At 35.8% G+C, this 23,015-nt stretch overlaps 2 protein-coding genes across 4 annotated transcripts in view; both read right to left on the reverse strand.

The window, feature by feature from the left end:
* Positions 1-23,015, reverse strand: part of LOC123552518 (uncharacterized) — a 94,631-nt gene that overhangs the window by 70,376 nt on the left and 1,240 nt on the right. For all 3 annotated transcript variants that reach the window (XM_053542040.1, XM_045342234.2, XM_053542039.1), the window contains exons 2-6: positions 21,655-21,809; positions 6,759-6,889; positions 5,278-5,401; positions 2,221-2,301; positions 1,563-1,607 (exon numbers count right to left, since the gene is read on the reverse strand). In XM_053542040.1, coding sequence (XP_053398015.1) covers positions 1,563-1,607; positions 2,221-2,301; positions 5,278-5,401; positions 6,759-6,889; positions 21,655-21,780 — 507 coding nt within the window. In that variant the 5' untranslated portion in view covers positions 21,781-21,809. The remainder of the gene's footprint in view (positions 1-1,562; positions 1,608-2,220; positions 2,302-5,277; positions 5,402-6,758; positions 6,890-21,654; positions 21,810-23,015) is intronic.
* Positions 16,725-17,379, reverse strand: LOC128556551 (uncharacterized). Its single transcript, XM_053542043.1, has one exon. The coding sequence runs from the start codon at positions 17,157-17,159 to the stop codon at positions 16,725-16,727; it is 435 nt and encodes a 144-aa protein (XP_053398018.1). The 5' UTR covers positions 17,160-17,379.

Below are 23,015 nucleotides of genomic sequence, written 5' to 3' on the forward strand. Positions count from 1 at the left end.
CTTTCACTGCCCATGAGCAATGTGTCTGCCAAGTTTGAGGGCATACAGTCAAAATAGCCTCAAGATATTGCGCAGAAATACTATTTTAACTAACAGTCACTGTGACCTTGACCTTTGACCCACTGACTTTAAAATCAATGGGGTCATGCAATGCTTGAGGGTAATGTGCATTCCAAGTTCAAGGATTGTAGGTCCAAGGACTTTTTATTGTGAGCAGAAATGGTGTCTTCACTAACAGTCACTGTGACCTTGACCTTTCACCCACTGACCTAGAAATCAACAGGCGTCATCCACTGTCCATGAGAAATATACATATTAAGACTGAGGATAAAAGGTCAAAGTATTCTTAAGTAATTAAGCAGAAAGGAAAATGCTAACAGATGGACAACCTGCTATATCACATAATACATCTCTTTTTGGCATACAGAAACTAAAACAGAAGTATTTAAAATTAACCAATTCAATTGATCAGCCCGAGACAAAAATAGCTGAGCCAAATTGCGTCTCATTTTGTTATTAAATCAATAGTTTATTGACTGGTAGCAAATTTCAACAACACTGTGAGTATGTCAACCCTATTCATCACATTTTATCAGTGATAATCTTTTCAAGGCTACATATCTTTTGTCACTGATAATAATGTAAACTAATACATGCCTGCCAAATATCATACAAGAATGGAAAAATCAACAGAAAATATAAAACATGCATAGCATACGTGCATGTTCTGAGAGCCCATGTTACATGTTCGTGATTAGATAAAAAACACTAAAGCTACATACAGAAGTTAAAATATCACCAGATGCGGAAGTAGATGTAGTAACTAGTATACATGCCCATTTGTATTAATCTTAATAAACCTCAATCATCCATCCATCCAATGTTAAAACAACCACCTATATTTAGTTATGTAAGGAATTCTTTTTTCAACATTATAAAATAATTCAAAGGTTTCCAGTTAAAATGATTTCTGAAATTACAGGTTTTTATGTTGCTTTTCTGTAATATAACTGCGAAGAAAACTTGGGGTGAGCTACAATCCAGCTAACTTAGCCCTTAGCCTACTGGTGGCAAGCGATTCTGCCTTTGGGACCAGTGCAGATCAAAATCACCTGCACATCCATACAGTCTGATCATGGTCTGCACTGTTCGCCATTCAGTCAGTATCTTTTTTGGTAAGCACCCCTTTTAACAGTTAATGGTACTGTCCACATTGAAAGATGGACAAGTTCATCATAGAAATTTAGCATGGTAAGGGTTCATTATAGAAATTTAGCATGGTAAGAGTTAATAGTCCAAGTTTGTATTCCACAACTCATTATACAGCCAACAGTAAGCTCACAATGCAGATGTTTCATCTGACAGAAGTTAACAGCACACCATCAGGACTGTCACAGTTTTACATCGTAATCACATGCATACAACTTATACATTTCACCCATTTTTGAGAGAGAATACATTACTACCTATAGACTGAAGAACAAGAAAATAACACTGGAAAGAGTGAGGCAAGAGGAAGGTCAAGAATTTCAGTTAAAGTTGTTTATGCATGAACCACTTACCTGTCTTTTAAATTCTTCCAAGTCATCACCACCTGTTACAAACACCTGAAATACATAATACACTCAAATCTGATTATCTTTAACATGATCATCTTTAAATGTATCTGGGTCTGGTTTTATATACATGTGCATTCTGGAATTAAGATTTTTTACAAAAATATTGAAAATTCGTATTACTTAGCAGTATGTATAAGCTGGCATTTATAGATAATCTGATTTAAATCTGTTTTTCAAAAAAAAACATTGAAAAATGATACTTCTGACAGTGTTATACATGTTTAATACATTAAGATATATTAGCACTTGATCCTTTGTTAATCAATACACCAAATCAGCAGAAATCTGAGTTAAGATTTAAAACTACTAAAAATTATCTGCCTTGTTTTTGTTCAATTATAACAGATTCTTTTGCAATAAACATGTATATCTAAAATCACTTAAACAGAAGATATTTAAACATTCTCAAAAGCGCTTGACTTGACACATACATTTATTGTAAAATTGAAAACAGCGCATTTCTAACTTACCGCTTAAAAACAGAAACTACTTTTAATCTACTTGATGTGAAGTTATTTTTCTTAGATATAATGCACTTTGGTAAGATTCCCAAATGATAAGTTTGTGTCAAGCTTCACTGATAAGATATTCTGATTATAACCTGCAGTATGAGTGGTTCCTGTGATTTAGCAACTCTCCCGCAGTAACTGTCATCAACATCTACAATCCTCCAGCCCAAAATCTGAAAAATACATGTACCAACTTTCAAATCATACATGTATCTATAGTGTATGTGTTTCTTCCAGTTTTGTATCTTTTTTAACATTTTTTTCGTCATATAGAGGATGGTATCTACTTATAGCAGTGAGCACAATGCACAACATTAAAGGGCTTCCTCACCCAAATATCATGTTGTAGACATGTGACTTGACACCCTGTCAAGTCATATTATACTGACAACCAGCTGACTGATCTTCATCATGCTGAGCCCCAAACCAGGAAGCTAATACTACCATTATTCATATCTTTGGTATTACGCAACCAGGGTGCAAACTCATGACTTCCAGCACTCCAAGCAGGTGCTCTACCACAGGGCTACAGAGGCCCTTTACATGTACAGTAGCTTTTAATAAGGTTATGCATTCTGTGATTCTGACTTGCCTAATGTGGTTCTCTGGCAGAACTGGTATATATTTCTTTGATGTTTTCAAGTTTATTGCAGCCCATTGTTTCTTGTTGTTGTTTTTTTCAATCGACAGCACTTACAGAATATTCTTTCACCTTAGACAATGCAAATCTTAATTAATTGAAAACATGGAAAGTGGATAGCACTTCTATTTCAAGATCAAGCTTATAATCTTTAGCTGGTAGTTCTCATGGATTTTCCAATATGGACTGAAGATTTGGTTTTTCTTTTAAGAAAAATCTGAATGATTAAATATATTTTAAGAGCTGTTGAAATACATATTTTTTCTTCTTTTAGTTGGTTTTAATGTCAGACAACATAATGACAGGTCATTGTGAGACATTCTAGTTTTTACTGTGGAGGAAGAACACAAGTATTTCGATCATCAAAGGCGGGTACCTGGGAAAGACCACCTTCCGCACACCAGCTGGATGGCTTCCTCGTATGAAATTCTACAACCGAAGAAGGTTTTAAACCGATTGGAGAGAAGGGCAGATGATTCAAAGCCAGTAACCTTAATCACTCTTCCATAGAGGCTTCCCCTCTCTCAAATACAAACTAGAGATGCTTTTGAGAAAAGCGCATGTCTCCCACAACTGCCCCTATCAAGAATGTCTAGTTTCTCTTGATGGTTTAGACGAGTAGATCCAATAAGATGGTCTGGACGAGTGGATCCAATCAGTAATTCAAGGGCCATAAATCAAAAGTGCCTGGGCGGATTTGGCTAGTTATCGAACTTGGCTAAGGTCTTATGGCCAAATACATTTTGTTCAAGTTTGGTGAAAATCAGATGAGAAATGTTCAACTTAGAGTGCGGACAAGCTTTGTGACAGACAGACAGACAGACACACAGACTGGAGTAAATCAGTAAGTCTCCCACACCACTATGTGGTGGGAGACATAATTGTACAAAATGGTTAACTTAATGATGAATTCATTTCCTTACATAACTACTGAACGACCTTCAACTTTTGAGAGAACTTTCCAACTGTCAACAAGTTTGATAAACATCTCACAGTAAGTATAGGTCATTGTATTTATCTTCCTAAGATAGTGAGAAGTTGATTAAAAATGCATGATATACTAAGAATACAGAGAATATTGATAATGTACTGATGCAGCTTAGTGATAACACTCAGCTGTTAATCAATACAGCCTGGCATGTGTCTGAACTGATTTACACTAGAACTACTGAATCATTGCCACAATCAATATTCCACATGAACAAATGTTACATAAATTGTGTGTTCATGATTTCAGAAAGCATTCCTCCAGATTTCTGTTAAAAAAGTATTAACTGAGACGCCACTTTGATATGATCATTTAATTGTAAGTAAGTGATTCAGCAATATTTAATGTCAACAGAACAGCAATGCTCAAATATTCAAACACCTTGTTGTAAACTTAAATGATTAAAATAAAAGGGGATTAATTTTGTTTAAACATGAGAAGGAGTCGTAGAACTTTCTATGAGATCAAAAGCTTGCTAGAGTGCCACGAGAGATCTGTATTGCTCTCCTTATCTAGTTCTTAGCAAAGAACTTTGGTCTCTGGAATGTGAAAAAAAGGATCTTCCATGGTTTTGACTCGATGACCTCATTAAAGAAAATTATTAAGTTTTTATTTGATTTCATCTAGTGACCTAAATTCTAATCCAAGAAGATCCAGTTTTAAATCTGGCCTCTATTTCATAGAAATCAACATTCTGACCTAGTTCCATTAAGATCAGCTGAAAAATGGATTCTCTACAGTTTTGGCAAAATTTTTCTATGATTTGACCTTCTTACATTGTTTCTGCATGCAGATTAACCGGTTTAGAATTTGACACCGACTTCATTTGACAAACATTCTGATTAGGTTTCATATAAATAAGATAGAAAGTACAGCCTCTAATTGTAAATAAGGTTTCTCTAAGATTTACCCAGCAAACCAATTTTTGAACACAAATCACACAGTTTCAAACTATTCCAAATTTTTGTTGAGGCAAAGGTTCTGACAAAGTTTCATCAAGATTGGCCCAACACTGTCAGGAGTAACACCGATAATGACAGACACAGTAGTAGCAACCTTGTGCACTTCAGGTTCAGGTTAGCTAAAACAACATTCAGATAGTTTTTTAAACTGTCAATTAATTTATTTATCCCTAGGTCACTTGGTAAAATCAAGTTAAAAAGTAGACTTTTGGTATCATTATATACCTTAAATATGTCAAAAGTATCAGTTCAAAAGATTATTTTAAGATTCTTATGTACTTCTGCATGTTTGCTGCTTAACTAAGAAAGCAGCAGACATATAAAACTAGGATCCCTATGTAGAATATCTTACGTAGGGATTGCAGTCATTCTGGGCTATGAAATATGTTTGACCTCAGGCTAAAATCAGCCTGTTTCTTTAACTTTCTAAGGTCAAACAGTATTTACCTAGTACAGTAAGGCAGGCAATGAGGAAGCAGGATAGCACTATAAGCAATCTAGATCTTTGTATTTTTTATTCTCTATAGATCTTTCTATAGAAGACTGGCAATCAGCTTACCTGTAAACCAAACTGGGTTGCCATGCCAGTGAATAGTTCCTGTATTTCATTCTGGTCGGTTTTGTCTATGAAAATCATTCCTGTGGCATACTTTCCCTCTCCTGGCAGGCTCACACCTTGTGCACTGTCAAATAGAAACATCATCAATGTCTACAGGTAGCTGCAGGAAATGTGAGACAGGTGTACTGTCTCTAGGTAAATAGGTACTGCATAAATATTGATGTACATGCATAATAATGATATGTCTTTATATGTTTGTACCAAGTGTTGGTGTATCGTTTATACAACCTTAGCATGAAAATGCAGATACTTTAAAACATGAGGTAATTTACCAATTTTTTAAGTAGTTTTAATACTTTACTTGTATACATTAATATTTTGTAAATATCAAACAGGTGAAATTTTAAAATCAGACATGCATTACATAAACTTTACATTTTGTTGTTACTGAAAAATTCAAGAATTTAAATATTAAGTTTATCTTAAACATATGTGCAACATCGAACAATCTCCTACGAAATGCAGAACAGTGGAACCCATTAAAACTGAACAGTTGTCGGACCAGTGTTTCATTTTAGCTTAGAAGTTGTTTTTTTAGTTTAGATGGAAGTATAATACAATATAGTTGTATAAATATCAAAGCATTAAGCACTTTAAAACATTGCCAGATGAAACCAATTCAGGGAGAATTCAGCAAAGCAGTGAAGTTTTTTGTGTACTGTAAAACTGGTATCAGTAAAGAAATTTAAATTAACTGAATAATTGGGCATTTTTCCAGTTCTTCACAGTACGGTCACAGTATTTCATTTGATTTTTCTGTTATAACAGATTTTCAATAACCAAAGTGGTCAATAATATTTCAAGTAGAAGGTTTGAACAGAAAAACAGATTTTATTAGTTTCTTATGAAGTCTATCCAGCATCTTTGGAATTAAGACTTACTTCAAACGTACTCGTATTGAACACTCTGGAATTAAAAACTTCACTATTTCTGTATTCTTTAAACCACACCAAAGTGCCCTTGGGGTCAAACTGCCATAATGAAATACATATAACTGATACAGTCCCAATAAAAGACAGAAGACTTAGAAGTGGAAGAAATATACAATAAATTACAACATTTTCCCCAAGCCTAATAAGGCATGTCACATGTCTTCCTTTCTTAATTTTTTATAAAATATTTCATATGCATATATTTTCAGGTTATTTCCTCAAAATGTTTCCTTTTAAGCTTCCATAAAATGGCAAATATCTGATGCTGTACAAGAATCTAGAAAATCGCAAGTGACACAGTAATATTCATATGCATGATAGTGTAAAATGTTTTTAAATTAAGTCTTTGGAAAACATTGCTTTAATACTGTATATCTGTATATATATAATATGTCAAAGCCTACATTTTAATGAACATTATGACAGGAAAGTCAAACTGTTGACCGGATACGGAATGGGGGGAAAAGATAAATGTAACCTGACAAATACCTCATAATGTTTGCGTAAAGTTTGTGCGGGATTCCTGTCACAACACCAGCACCATCGCCGCTGTCATTGTCACAGCCACAAGCCCCACGATGCTCCATTCTGCGTAACATAATTTCCGAGTCGCGCAGTATCTGAAACACAATACCTGAACTATAATTTTGAAAGCTAAGTGAAAAGACTCTCAATTTTATATTTATATTTATTTGGGTTTTACAGCGCACCAACACAGTATAGGTTATATGGCGCCAAACAGGACTACAAATTTTGGTTTCACATCTCATTTACATCGAAATAAAAACATGAGGTATGGAATCAAAATTTGCATACCTGCTGGAATCACAGAGTTACAGCAAAACCAAGTGTTAAGACCCTATTAGTCGCCTCTTACGATCATGCAAGGATAAGGCAGTAGTTCCAATTCTTTTCATACACAGATCGTCCTAGAACCACATGGGGCGAAAAGACTCTGAAAGCATCATCAGTCTTCATAATGAAGTTTTGTATAGTTTCAACTATCATTACAGGGTGTATTTCCTTCTATATAGGAGCCATTAACAGGACCTTTCCCTTCAGAAAATTTCTGTTAAGGTATTAGATCACTAATAGTAATGTTTACAAAATGGCCTCTGCTTGGTATATTCTAAAAGGTAACTGTGTTTTGCACTATTTCGCAATTTTTAAACAACTTTTACCGTGCCGTTTTTTATAAATCTTGTATAACTTATGGTATCTCCTCAAGCTGAAGTAGAGACAAATCTCAATGTGATAGCCACTATCCAAAATGTTTGCAGAGAACTCATTTTACGATTAATTTTAATAAAAGAAACATCAAAGTATTGGTAAACAATTATAATGTAAATTATTTTGAATAAAAATAATTTTATTTATTTTCGAGAAATCACGTTATTGGTTGCTAGGCAAAACAATATAGATTTATAACTGGTTCCATAGCTTTTCTATATCTCCTGGGTACCAACGTTTTTTAAACCGGTTTCAAGCTAATACGCATGATCAGGTATTGTGCTATAAATACCGCAAAACCCGTGCTTTTCATTCACTTTGCATTACTACATGGTTGTGTCAAGAGAAAACTTACCCGCCCGCCACACCCCTTTACTAGAATTTGTACCTGTTATTTTGATAATGCGATTAAACTTATTTCAATTGCTGATTTGAATACATGTACACAATATTTTGATATTGTTAGTGTAATATTTGCTAAGAAATTGACTGTTTTGCTGTAGTATTTATGCTTACAGGAAACTTCTCAGAACTGTTGTCTTAACGGCCTAATAGAAGAATGCACAGTCAGTATACATGGGAACATTATATACAAGTCTATCGCTACGAGAAGAGATATCCGGCGATTCTAGGACATATGAAGAAAATGTGCGGTAACCAATGGATTCTTTAATAGTTATTTCAAACACATAGAACTCTGTTCTTGCATATTCTTATTTAAATTACATACGTTGGAATTGTGCATTCGTTGGAAAGTGATAAATACTGTCAAATGTGTAACAGACATACATTGGAATTGTGCATTCGTTTGAAAACTGATATGTACTGCCATATGTGAAAAAGGCAATCAGTGAACTTTTGTTAGTAATGTCAGTGTAACTGTAAATATTCTCACCGAGAAACATTTGAAGGCCAATGATTTAATATATTTGTAGTGAACAATATTCTTTTGTTATTATCATAACTAATGTCGCTCTATTTTCATATGAGGAAAATTCTATAAACCGGAAGGTGATCAGGCGTGTCTGCTTACATTAGTTTACAATAAACTGATAATTATAATGGAAACAAATATTGTTTCATAAGTTTAATACATCTATTGTCTGGCGAGAAGTTACAAGCACGGTATTTTCGGCGTGTGTTACTCTTATGTGGTTACTCTTATGATGTTATGTGGTTAGGGTTGAATAGGTTTTGCCCATAGTACTTGGCGAAATCTAGTTTTGTATTGCGTATTGCTTTGTATTGCGTTATCAACCCTCTAGCATGCAACTTACTGCTTTCCTTCACGCAGTGGTTTTGGTATGTGGTGACTCGTCATTTCCGGATACCTGGTCGTGTCTGGTAACTATCATGCCGTGACTACTGGCCCCGAAGTTGCCGTGCATTGCCACATTATGTTAAAGCTAGTCAAGTATTGCTACCTCGCTATGTCCGACAGTACAGAGTTACGTTATGTTGAAATTAAGCAGTATTGCTACCACTTAATGAGAGTGTAAATTATTTGTGACAGTGCAGAGTTTGTGTAAATAGTTTGCAGATATTTGCAAGACGCGCCTGGTCTCCTTCCGGTTACGTTATCACATACTTGGCGAGATACCTTGTCAAGTATATATTTTTGAGCGGCCAATACAATACCCAACATTTTGTTCATTTAGTAAATGTTTTATTTGTTTGGTTTATGATATATTAAGATATTAACATTGTAATATGAAATACTACCGTGTAGTAATTAAAAGGTATAAAGCATGGTTTATTTGTAATCCTTTCGAGTATTAAAATAAAACACAAAATAAAAATGTCAATATCATTTTTTCCATGGTGCCTCAAGTAAACGGATTTAATGAGACATAATTCATACTTCAACATTGAAAAAATAAGGCGTAAAAAAAAAAAATGTTTGTTTCCGGTATCCCGACCTACCCTAAATTTTTGGCCCGACCCTAAATGTTTTTTATGGCCTTGGAGAACATTTTTTTCAACTTTTTAACAAAAAGATGCAAAACTGCACTTTTTATGCTTTAAACATGGCCAGTGATGTTAGAAATCAACTTACTGATGCTCTAAAGGCATAACCCCCTTATTTGTAATCATTTTTTGACAAAAAAATAATTTCCGAAAAGTCTCCCTTAATAAAAAAAATTTCCAAAAAAAAAAAAAATTCCGACCTACCGACCCTAATTTTTTTGAGCATGTTACCGGAAACAAAGAATTTTTTTTTTTAGGCCTAAGGTCGAATGCTGTGTTTCTGTTTTGAATTTTGCTTTCTCCATTTAAAAATAACCTAAGGGCAGACGTAAAACCTACCTAGTAAGTCTTGAAAGAAGTAAAAACTTACTAGAAAAAAAGGAAAATAAGGAAAAAAAATTTGGTCCCAGTAGGGCTTGAACCTACGCCCCCCTAAGAATTGCAGTAAAAGTAGGTTTATAGTAGGAATTGAATACTCTTCAAAAAGAAGGTTCTCTATTAGTGATCTAATACCTTAAATCGTGCAGTTTTCCCCCAAAAACTGACTTAAAATTAGGTTTTTCATTCCCCTTTGCCCAAATATCAAGGCTTAGCCTTTTTTCTCCCAAATCACAGGCCTTGTCCCCTTCCCCTCTTGGTAAAAAAAAAACCTGCATTACTATGACAGAAAAGCAGTCTAACCAAAAAATCTAGCAAAGTATGAAAAGACACAGTGAGAAGTCAAAAATCTTCATTTTAACATCAACAGTGTGAAGAAAGTTTACAATAATATTTTTTTCTTTTTTTTTCCGTTGCCATAATGTTGTTTTCTATTTATACCAGGAAAATTTAAATGTCAGTGTGTCAGTGTGTCAGGCACTTTTACTGGCTTTATCAGCATTCTATACAATCACTCATCTGGCATGCACAGTAAAAGTACACCATTTTCACCTGAGAAATTTTGCAGAGTGACTGCACAGGATATTGTATAATGTATAATGATAAGAGTCCTCCCTTCATTTTGGGAATGAGAACAGGGACCTCTGCAATAGGAAGTTTTTTTACCTATAGCCTTATCGGGAGACAGGAATTAACTTGATTTTAGTCCTTACAAGAGAAACTTAAACCAAAATTAATGTAACTATATTCTCTTGAAGGGGGAATAGTCAGATGATGAAAAAAAAAATTTGATACAAAAATAAATTCTGATAAAAAGAAAAATTAATTTATTTTTTTGTTGGGTTTAACCACTGACTTTTCGTATGCCAGCTGGATGGCTTCCTCGCATGAAGAATTCAACGCCCCGAGTGAGGCTTGAACCAACATTGGTGAGGGGCAAGTGATTTCAAGTCAGCGACCTTAACCACTCTGCCACAGAGGCCCCAGAAAAATTAATAAACATATAATCTGTAAATCCTATATATCTGTCTGAGAATGTTAATTACTCCTGAAGTATAATACGAGACTACTACACCAATATGCTGATTCCTACACAGTATATGCATCTTTGCACTTATTAATATTATAAGAGTGACTGTAAGGTTCAAGCATAAAGTATACTTTGTTGAAGAACCCTAGTGTATCACTTAGTATTGTACTGAGGGAAGTGTTACTTTAACATCATTACCAGACAAGAATTTGCAGTTTTCAACACAAACATAGTAGCTACACTGTTCTGTACTGGTGTTGTTTTTTTTGAGAAGCATAAAAATGCCAAACAAAACTGTTTTGGGGAAGTATGACCACAGATATTATCCTACATTTGTATGATGATTTGACCACTGTAGGCCAAAGCATTTTCAAGGTACTGATCAGAAACCAAAGTATCTGCAAACCAACTGACAGACAACCATACATGTTACATGCTAAAGTCATTGATCAGAAACCTATGTATATATGTACCAAATGACGACAGCTATACAAGAGCAACTAAATGTTCATTAAGGACAACATAATAATAAATCGTATTGTATTGTAGTTGTTTTTTTCAAAGTACTATTCTTTACTTCTCGCCAGTATGAACACGGCGACTGTTCTCCACAATTTTTGAATTAGATATAGAGGGTGAATCAGTGACATATTGCCTACCATGAATTTTCATGCAGGACATAATGTGTGCCTTGCTAGGGATTCAAACATGACCTCCAGATGCTCTATTTAACGAGGTAACAATGTAGAATACATGCTACAGCTTCTTTTAAAGCTATTATTACTGCTCAAACTAGTTACAGAGAATAAACAAATTGTCAAATATAACTTCTGGAAACAAACAGACAGAAACACTCCTGTTTCTCTGCTAGAGCAATATATTCTATATTTGATTATAGTCAGAAGTCTGAGTAGGTGTATAACTTGCGTCAACATTGCCTGTTTGGACTGCTTAACAGTTTCCTTTGATAATTGATCTCCATATACAGGGATGATGTTGTTGAAGTAAATCAATCAATACTCTCTGAAAGTATCAACTGATGGAATTATGTCTGTTTCAATAAATCCCATGGGGAAACTAAATCATTTGTTTCTAAAAGCGGATACATGCTTATGAAGCCTGATATTTCAGATACTGAAAATAGAAGCACTCAAAATTGTTCATCTCTTTCAGTAGTTTGTTTGTTGTGTCATTCAAAGAATTTATGATTTCCATATTATAGCTCTGCTGAGGACGAGCTACAGATAAATTTGGTAGAGGGTCACAATAGTAACATTTCTGTGCAATTATTTTCAACTCACTGGAAAGTCTTACAGTTTAGCAGCTTTCAAGAAGCTTAAAATTGGACATCCATACTTCATTCATGCTTTACACATAACCGGAGTCTCAGCTACTAACTGTAAGATCACTGTGTTAAGATGCACACTAGAATGTATTAACCCTTAACATGCTAGACACGACTAATTCTGCCTTTGCGACCTGTAGATCATGATCAGTCTGCACATCAGCTATTCAGTCAGTATCTTTTTGGTAAGCATCCCTTTTAACAGTTAATGGTACTATCCAAATCAAAAGATGGACAAGTTCATTATAGAAATTTAGCAGAGTAAGGGTTAATATAATAATAACATATCTTGATCTACAGTAAAATATCAACTGCTTGAGCCTGCATCAAGATAAACAAAATTTTCGAGCTATCCTTGGCTTTAAGCAATTCAAGTATATAAAAAATAACAAAAACAGTCTGGCAACATCATGAACATGTACATCAATTGCTTGAAGGAGACCACTTTAATTCTTAGAACAGCAATTACTCACAAAAGCAAGCTATTTTTAACAAAACTATGAGGACAATAATTTTTGCACAATAACATATAATGCAAACCTACGTATTGTGTCATTTTTATTCTTTTAGTAACAATGCCCATGACAAAGATATGTTTAAATATTAAATGAATAAACAAGACACATGGAAATTCCACCAAAAACCAGGTTTTCAAACTTTGCATCATATCATTATGGTACATTTAAACAAGAGGGTCACTGACCCTAAAGCGCTCACCTGTGTACAAGGCTTCAAATGTGTCTATAAAAGTACAGAGTTAGGTTTCTTCTATGTTAGCCTATATTATATACATGTCACACACATTTTTGTTTTTTGATGAATCTGAAAAATCTGAACTTTATTTGTAGAACGTCACACAAGAACCATTTTTGCAAAATTATTTTAAAATCGGACTAGCAGTTCTATACAAGAAGACTTTTAAAGTTTCCACTACACACATATAGGGAAAAGTGACCATGCCGTCTGGCGGCCATGTTTTTTTAACGAATCGGAATACTTTGAACAATCTTGATAGTGTCACACAAGGACCATTTGTGTGAAATTATTCTAAAATCAGGCCAGTTGTTTCACACAAGAAGATTTTTAAAGTTTCCACTATATACATATAGGGAATAGTGACCACGCCCCGGCCTCTGGCAGCCATGTTTTTTTTTGACAAATCAAAATAATTTGAACAAGAGCTGTCACTAATGGTGACAAATGGTAATAAGGTACAGTTACCTGCCCTTCGTTACCCAACTAAAGGAAGTGTATCCGAGAGAAAAGAGGTCCCTCATTTCATGATGGATTTGATTGTAAATAGATATCCTGAGCTTCTGAAAGTAGTCAAATTTTATAGATCTGATGTAAATGAAGAGAAAGTGGTAAAACATTGCTGGAAAATCATGTTTTTTTTTGGCAAATGACTGTCTGCGGATTTGTACAAAAAGTAGGCTGAACCGCTTCACTTTGTAAAAATGCAATACACTATTCATTCTGACAGATGTGAGGAGAAAAGTAGCAGGTCAACAGGTCACTTAAAAGTGATTTTTGTGTTTCTCTCGGATAGATTTCTAAAGAGAAGGTATTTGCATTTGTCTTCAGAACATTGTGTCAAAGCCTTGCATCGATATATTTGTATGTAACCCTATGGGAAATTGATTGTACTTTTGGGCCTGATATGAATGCAGAAAATGAACCGGTGTCCATGTTGGAAATTCTATACAAGCTTTATTTCTGCTTGGAATGAGCTGAAACTTCATAGACAGGTTGTAGATATATTCTAAACATATACAATTGATTATTTAATCACTTTGGCTAAAATGTTTCAGTTTTATGAGGTTTGAAGTTGAATATATGCCCTCGGCCGAGGGGGAAAATTAAAAAAAAAAAAAAAGTTACTTTCACTTTTGAAATGTTCTAAATATAGAAAGATGTTGTGTAGCAGCCTCATTTTGAAATCCAGACCTGAAATGGAGGGCTTTTTTCAAAAACATGCTGAAAAATTACAAAAAAATTCTGTGGCGAGCCAGGATTCCAGTTGCTGTCTATGGACTGGTGCCACCAAACAGGGCCATTATATATATGGAGTTATCAATGTTAAATTACCTGGCCGGGATAGATGGTCTACTGTAACTGTACACAGGTTCAGTAACATGGTGTCCGACAGGATCTTGGTTTTACCCGAGGGGGACGTCTCACACCTGTGCCACCAACCTCTGTGCATTTACCGAGACCATCTATCCCTTGAGCCCCACCATATTAACTGTATGCGACAGAGGTGCAAACACACTGGACATTGTGTAGGGCACAGGCCATACAAGGACTGTATTCTTTAATGGTATGCGTACTATTTGAATGTGTCTGAGCCATGTTTGAAATTAAAATTGTCATGAAACCAACACTGATCCCTGTAGAGTGTGGCCTTTCAAGGTGCTGTATGTACACTGGCTGCAGATTCTCTTACACAAGTGCTGTGCACTCACATGACCTTTATGTACTCAGATGAACTATATGTTCTTAGGAATGTACAATATTATAGCTATATTATAATCCTCATTGTTTTACGTAAAGACAGAGTCGGCACATCTCGTGATCAGCTTATTTAGCCCGATAAGTCAGCTAATTTAGCTTACTCGGTGAATTTTTACTTGATCGGGATTTGACAAGAACAATAGAAAAAGTACAGTTTATAGAATAACTTTCTCACTGGACAACACCGGAATTATATTTACATTTTCAGATTTCAGATTAATTGAATGTTTATATCTTGACTTGTCGTTATAGGGTATCAAAAAAAAAATCTTCATTTCATAGAGAAAAAGTCAACACAGTATGCAGTTTCAAATATTTATTTATTTGTTTATTTATTTATTTATTTATTTTTTTTTTTATTTATTGAATGGTATATATCACTATTGGTTCATTTTGCAGGTACAGTCTTTGCCTCAATCACCTCACATAGAGTAAAAGTGGTCAACATGTCTCCTCTGGATGTGGATGGCCTTGGATCTAGCTGACCTTTGCTGTAGTCCGATGTAGTGGTATGTGTCTTTTTATACTCTAAATGTTCTTTCAGATTTCTTCCTTGGTTTAGAAATTTCCTGCGGATTGTTTCAGGTTTTTGTTGGTACACCTTCATGTACTTTTCACTACTGTCCATTTGTTTCAGATAAGACCTAGTCTTTTTTGAGAGTTTCACCCCAGAGTATTCACATTTCTGTATAGCAGAAGTCCCAATACCATTATTCAGTCTGTGCACAGTGGATGCCAGCCGGCCACCAACATTCCTTCCATAGTTAACATTCTTCGGCAATGACGTACTGATTGATCGGTTCACTGCCTCACATTTCTGTGTACTGGTGAACAGACGCATTGTTTCAATAGCAGAGACACTCAGTTTCATTTTGATGATTTCTTGTAGTATAACTCTGTCATTATTGTCCATATTCAGGTTGGTTATCTGGTAGTGATGCAGGAACTTGGACCTCTGCCACCAGGAGTTTGAGTCGGAACCAGAGCATACGTAGGAATAACGGGCACACTTAGAGCAGTCTCCATCATAACAAGCCACAGTCGCATCCAGGACACTTGGTAAGACCTTCTTGATAGCATTGATATCCCCGGCCTTCTCCTTCCATAGTGCTTTTAGAGTCAGACTACAACGGGCTTTAATGTCTGCACTGAAGGCTGTTTGGTAATCTTGCTTCTGTCTGCGGGTTGAGCCAGGAAACATCTCTGTACTGAAATTTGCTCTGTAGCACTGATGGAATTGAGCTTGTCCGACATGTGTTGGATCAGCCAGTCTTTCTACCTTCCACATTGGGTTTAGTGCCTTAAGTGCTGCATCCACGCCCTCAGCTGATCTGGAATCCCCGTCTGTTGTAACGCATTTGATCAAAGTCCCTTGTAGTGCTAACTGGGTGCCGATAGATTTCCCCATTTCATACTCTGACAGAGGGGCATGTGTCTCATAGTTTGCTGTGCAGTCTGCATGCCCTCCAGGACAAGTCACATTCATTCCTTTACCTTTCAGCCAAGCACCTGTCCAGCACAGTTTATTTTGAACACAGGCAGCTATAATAAACTGTTGGGAGGTCATAGTCTCACATGCTAAACCGATAGCCTGAGAGGCATTCTGTCCAGGCTTCCTGCGGCTGGCAATGATCGGTGAGTTGTACCGTCCGTCCATGGCTATATTTATTATGTTCTCATCGTTGCCACATTTCCTGTTTACTTCTTTGAGCATCTGCACCTTCTCACTCATGTCGTTATTGTTCAGGTTTGTCACAGCTGTGGCAACTTTGTTAGAAGACTTTTGCATACTGCGACTGGATGGTGGTGGTATGTCCATACATGCTGCCAGATACCGGAACCTTGTATTACCAATTGGAGTGTCCTGTAGACCAGTGGGCAGTCCTATATTTGGAGCTGCTGGGTTAGGTCCAGGCTTGGGAGAGATGACTTCCTTGTACATTTTCTGCTCAGGTGCAACATAATTACAGTTCGAGCATTTTAGTGTAACCTACCAGCACATACCCCATTTCTTCTCTCGAGCAACTTCGAAGTCTGGCTGTTGGCATTCCGAGGAGTTCATATGGCCTTGAATAGCTGTGTTGAATGCCTGTGTCATCTTTTCATTGTCTACTAGTCTCATGCCTTCACATGGTTTTGAATTCTTTCCCTCTGATTTCAGGTCAGTGTCGGTGTTTGGTTTTGGTCGTAGCAGCCGTGGAGCTCTGGAGAATCCCTCACAGTCAGGGGTGGTTAGTGTTGAGCCGTCTGCAGACATCTTGGTCACCAGAGAGAACTCGTCAGTGTTCATCCGTGAAGTGGAAGGCTGTATTTCAGGTTCATTGTCATCGGAAGAGGACACAGGCAGTTTCAAGCCTTTGTTCCAGGGAGTATAACCCTTCTGGAAATGTGTTTTCTTGCGAGATTTTTCACCTTTTCTTTTCATGATTGTTTGGATCAGTAATGAAGCAAATAGTGTTATGAATAGTGTGGCTAAAAATTACCATATTTATAGTGAAAACCTGTGTATTAGACAGAATAAGACATGTGTGGCATTTCTGGCAAAACACAGGACCCAGTATATTGAAACAGGCCTCTGTGACAAGAGGTGTGAACGAGAAACTTGTGAATTCAATTGGGAGAAATGACATTCTTTAAGGAGCTGTATATTGTACAGTGTTTGCCATGTACCCTAAAGTTGCCTGTCACTTAATGGGCATACAAGTGTTCTTTAAAATGACACAATATATTACATATACAGGTTTTCTGATTATTTGCTGACTTTTGACATTTGACTGTAATGATAAAAAAAAGTGGGTTCTTTTTTTCAGAAAGATACTTTCTGGCAGAATTTAACATATGCATTAAATCATGTGTGTTTTCAGATTACAATGAATGCAGAAAGAACAGCATTTTTATTTCATTCAATAATTCCTACTTTTAAAGAAGATATTGCAATTTTAGTTTTTTCAGTGCTGAAATTGTCATTCTCAGAATTGTAGCAAAAATAATGTTTTCACCTGTCATAGCTATATTGCTGGCATTTTTCATATGCATGAGTTAGAATGTCCAAACTTCACCCGTTGTTTGCTGATATATTAGATATGAACACCACAAAATATTATTTGGGTTCGGCAAAGATTTTGGGTTAAATAGGTAATAAGGTACAGTTACCTGCCCTTCGTTACCCAACTAAAGGAAGTGTATCCGAGAGAAAAGAGGTCCCTCATTTCATGATGGATTTGGTTGTAAATAGATATCCTGAGCTTCTGAAAGTAGTCAAATTTTATAGATCTGATGTAAATGACGAGAAAGTGGTAAAACATTGCTGGAAAATCATGTTTTTTTTTGGCAAATGACTGTCTGCGGATTTGTACAAAAAGTAGGCTGAACCGCTTCACTTTGTAAAAATGCAATACACTATTCATTCTGACAGATGTGAGGAGAAAAGTAGCAGGTCAACAGGTCACTTAAAAGTGATTTTTGTGTTTCTCTCGGATAGATTTCTAAAGAGAAGGTATTTGCATTTGTCTTCAGAACATTGTGTCAAAGCCTTGCATTGATATATTTGTATGTAACCCTATGGGAAATTAATTGTACTTTTGGGCCAAATGCCCCCGCAACGCCTTGACCTTTGACCTGGTGACCTTGACCTTTGACCTGGTGACCCCAAAGTCTATAGGGGTCGTGCACTCAATAAGTACTATTAGCATGTGAAGTTTGAAGTTCCTGGGTGCAGTGGTTCGTGAGTAAAGTGTCTTCATGCAAAAAGTTACCATTGGCCCCTGTGACCGTGACCTGGTGATCCCAAAGTCAGTAGGGGTCGTGTACTCAATAAGTACTATTAGCATGTGAAGTTTGAAGGTCTTGGGTGCAGCAGTTCGCGAGTAAAGTGCCTTCATGCAAAAAGTTAACGTTGTGACTAACGAACTAACGGACGGACAGTTGAAAACTAATATGCCTCCCTTCGGGGCATAAAAATCTTGGTAGAGGGTCACACAAGGACAATTTGTGTAAAATTATTTTAAAATTGGACTAGCAGTTTCACACAAGAAGATTTTTAAAGTTTCCTCTATATACATAAAGGGCAAAGTGACCATGTCCCCCTGGAGGCCATGTTTTTTAAATCAGTATAATTTGAACAATCCTGGTAGAGGTTGACATTTATAAGGACCATTTGTGTGAAATTATTTCAAAATCGGACCGTTGGTTTAGGATGAGATGTTGTTTGAAGATTTTTCTATTTTTAGCTCTTGCGGCCCCAATAAGCAACCAAACAGAACCGTTTGAACAACTTTGGTAGAGGACCATCAAAGGGGAGACAATCAAAATCCCCTTCGCTGAAAAATGACAGGGTGTTACAAAATCCCCTTCATACTTTTGCAGGGGGTATCATAATCCCCTCTGTGATTTTTACTTATTTCATTAAGTTCAAATACATCTATATACAATTTAAAAGTTTATTGCATAAAACACGTAAATACAATGCCTTTAGCAAACATAATATAATTTGGAGCACTGATATCTATATATCTATAATGAAAATCACAGAGGGGATTATGATACCCCCTGCAAAAGTATGAAGGGGATTTTGTAACACCCAGTCATTTTTCAGTGGAGGGGATTTTGATCAAGGGGATTTTGATATACACTCCCATCAAAGCAACATCCAGGCCAAGTTTCATCAAAATCCATTCAGTGGTTTTGGAGATGTCGTTTTAACATTACTGTTGACACAGACGACTTGACACACGCATGGACGACAGACACAGGGTGATCACTATACTACACCTTAAGCACTTTGTGCTCAGGTGAGCTAAAAAGGGTCATGTTTTATCACACATATCTGACTGCATCCAATCATGCTATTCGGAAGTACAGATACAACCACTGTCATTTATAATGACTGACTCAAACCATCTGTAATTAACTCTGTTTACTATTTCCAGTGATGGTGACCTTGACCTTGACCACAGTGACCCTATATGCAATCCAAAAATCTGTCTCCAAGCAAGCTACCTACACAATAATACTGCATTGAGTCGTTTTTATTCAAGCTGTTTTCCATATTTATTTTGATCTTGACCTGAGTGACACCGAAATACATTCCAAAAGCTATATACATACAAAGTTTGCTGACACTAGGTGAATAAAGATATTGAGAGGAAACATTTTCCTGGTTTTTGTAACAATAATCCCAAGTATAACCCAAAGCCAGTTCTTCATATAAATTTGCTCTAAAGTTTGGTGACAGTAAGTCAATCTTATCTAATGATATAAACCCAAAACCACCCTTTTGATAATCGCAGTGAAAAAAAAATCTATTTTAGCAACTATGACTTTGACCTTGACCCTATGACATGAAATAACTGGGTTTTTTATTACATAGAAATAGTTACTAAGGCTGAACCAGCATTTGAATGGCGACCCACCTGTTCATTATTACAAAATGTACAAAAGACCAATGCTCTAGACATGCTCCAAGAGGAATCTTCTATGTATGCAGATTAATTGAGTTATACTGACCTTGAACTTGACCCTAGTGAACCCATATATAAAAAAAAACCTTGGTTTTTCTGTAAGCTACCTATAGCCCAGGTTGAATGCTACAGTTAATGAGCTTTGCCCATTTCTTCTATTTTGGTACAAGTGACCTTGGCCTTGCCCCTAGTGGCCTCATATATGAAATCCAAAACTCCTTTATGAAAGCTACCTATATAGTAAGTTTCATTGCAATTCATCATTCCTAACTCAAGATACCGAGCAGAAACCAAAACTTGACACTGCCCGCCTACCAAACAACATTCGCCAGTCTATAGTTTAACAACTAGTTTTCTTGAAATCCTGGTTAAAAATACTGGTACAAAATATAAAGAATATACTAAAATTGTGGGGTCAATTCAAAAGTTTGTACAATATGAATACCATTATCTTTTCAGCTGCACACTGTGGCTAGTTAAATGTATTATTTTTCCAGTTTGTACCACAATCATATCTTTCAGTTTAGGATTTTTTCTGCATATACACAAACATACCAAGAATTTGTAACATCAACAATCAAACTGGCAATGCACATCTTTTCCTAATATAGATTTTGAACTGGTATAAAAACAAAGTCCAGAAATTCAAAAATAAATGCAGAAAATTTATTGAATACAAGAACACTTATTGTAGGCAGTGCCAAAATTGTGCTGGAATGAAGTAAAAGGAATCCTGAAATTGGCCTAATACTTTTAGCACTAGCATTTATGCCAAATTTTTTCTAAATATTTGGTTCTAAAACATTTCAATTACAGCAAGTTTAGTAAGGCAGATGACAAGTCAGACAAAGTTTGCCATTTTGTCAGTCAATTTTTTGGACAACTAGTAATTATATGCAGATTTGTTCTACATTTATTCTTCAAAATACAAAAAATATATCCTGAAAACATTCTTTTGAATAATTCAATTTGCTTTTCACATATGTAACAATGCAACCTCTTTTCATTCAAACTATGCCAGGATAGTCAGGAAGGTATTTTCTTTCTAACTAGACTATGTGTTAGAAAACTGATCTATCCCCAGCAATAACGTTACTAGTCTACTTGGTAAAACACATTAATTTCAGTCTTGTACTACCAATATCATCAGTTTTGGTTGTTTTTCTTGGATATTAATCATGCTCATTGTCAAAAACTTAAGTAAAATGGGGACTTTCCAGCTCTGAACAGCAGAGAAATACCTCAGGTGACCCTGCTGGCAAAATTTCAGGCTTGGGCAGACACCTAGTTATAATAACCATCCACCTTCCACATGCCAACTTTCTCACGTGATGATCCAACCTGGCTTCAAACTGGCAGAGGTGAAAGGCAAGTGACCTGAATTCGGGGATCTTACAGATAACATTATAAACAGTATGTATACATATGGAAATAAAAAAAAAACTTAAAAAAATATCCTACCTTGTGTGATCTTATTCCATCAATGCTGACAACATAACCAACACCACAGGCATCTGACTCAAACCTCGGATCATACAACCCAGTAGGTGGCGGCAAGCCATACTGGGCCCCTTCAGTTACAGGCATTATGATTTTTCACTGTTTTCACTGTTAGCCTGTGAAAAGAAATGAAAAATACTGTTCATTTAAAGTAAATAACAAGAGCTGTTTAATGACACCATCCTCGACTCATCATAACAAGAGAGCTCAGCCATGATGGCTCTAGATAGGAGGGTCCTCCAAACAAACATTTCTGGCCTTGTTTTCTTGAGAACCATTTTTGAGTGAGATCTTGTAAGACCTTGTAGCATTTTATTTTTTAGGCAAGTGATATGACAACTAACCAAGACATCAGGCATCTAATATTTTGCCCAGTTACCCGTATCAGTGGGGCATTCTGTTTAAGTTAACAGCATTAATTCTGAATCAGTTGTGTAAACTAGATCACAGCTGTGTCTAAAATGAGTGAGTGAGTGAGTTGGGTTTTACAGCGAATCGACACAAAATGTCCAATCTGACTGAAGTACATCTCCTATTATGCTACGCCTAGGATCTGAGAATGAGCTATTGGTAACCTCGTTCTGATGCCCCTTTCGCTAGCCAATCAGAGCTTAACTTACAGTATTTTGCAAATCTATAGTTAGCCTTGATTTTTGATATTTAAAATTCTTATGTCGTAATGTGTCAGATAGCCAGTTAGCTCAGTCGGTAGGCCACTTGCTCTGTAAGCGAGGGGTCCCGGGTTCAAGCGCTGGATTGACTGCACATTTTTCTTACTCTTTGACATTCGAACATGTCGTCTGATTGGTTCAAATAAAATAGATTTGCGAAAATAAAAATAGCAATATTGGAAATCCAAAATATACAGAAGACAAATTATGTGAATGGGTCATTCTCAGATCAAGTACTTAAGTCAGATTGCAAAATGTCTAAAATGAGAATCGTGAAAAATGCAGCAAGACAGCATCGCTTAATGGTTTCATCTGCTTGTGTCATAATTAACCTTACCTGCCAAAATGTTAAATTACCTGTAAATATATACATTTCCATTTCCACAATAATCATCTCTTGAGCAGATTCTACAATTAAGTCAATTTAAATATTTGGACTAAATCCTTAACCAAACTGATACTGTTTACTTGTGGCTATTGAAAAGTTTGTGAAATAAATTTAATAATCATGAAGAATTGTATCTTTAATTATATAGACATAATTCTGTAATGTGTTATGTAACTCACAGATTCTGTGATACTGTTTTGGGTGTCAATTTATTAAAAGGCTTGTCTGGAATTGAAAGGCAATTTCAAATAATTTAAATCTCT

This window comes from Mercenaria mercenaria, chromosome 4 (genome assembly GCF_021730395.1).
Source record: "Mercenaria mercenaria strain notata chromosome 4, MADL_Memer_1, whole genome shotgun sequence".
In the NCBI taxonomy this organism is placed as follows: Eukaryota; Metazoa; Mollusca; class Bivalvia; order Venerida; family Veneridae; genus Mercenaria; species Mercenaria mercenaria.

Coding starts and splice junctions, on each gene's coding strand:
- LOC128556551 (XM_053542043.1), bottom strand. CDS start 17,159: ATGAAAAGAAAAGGTGAAAAATCTCGCAAGAAAACACATTTCCAGAAG.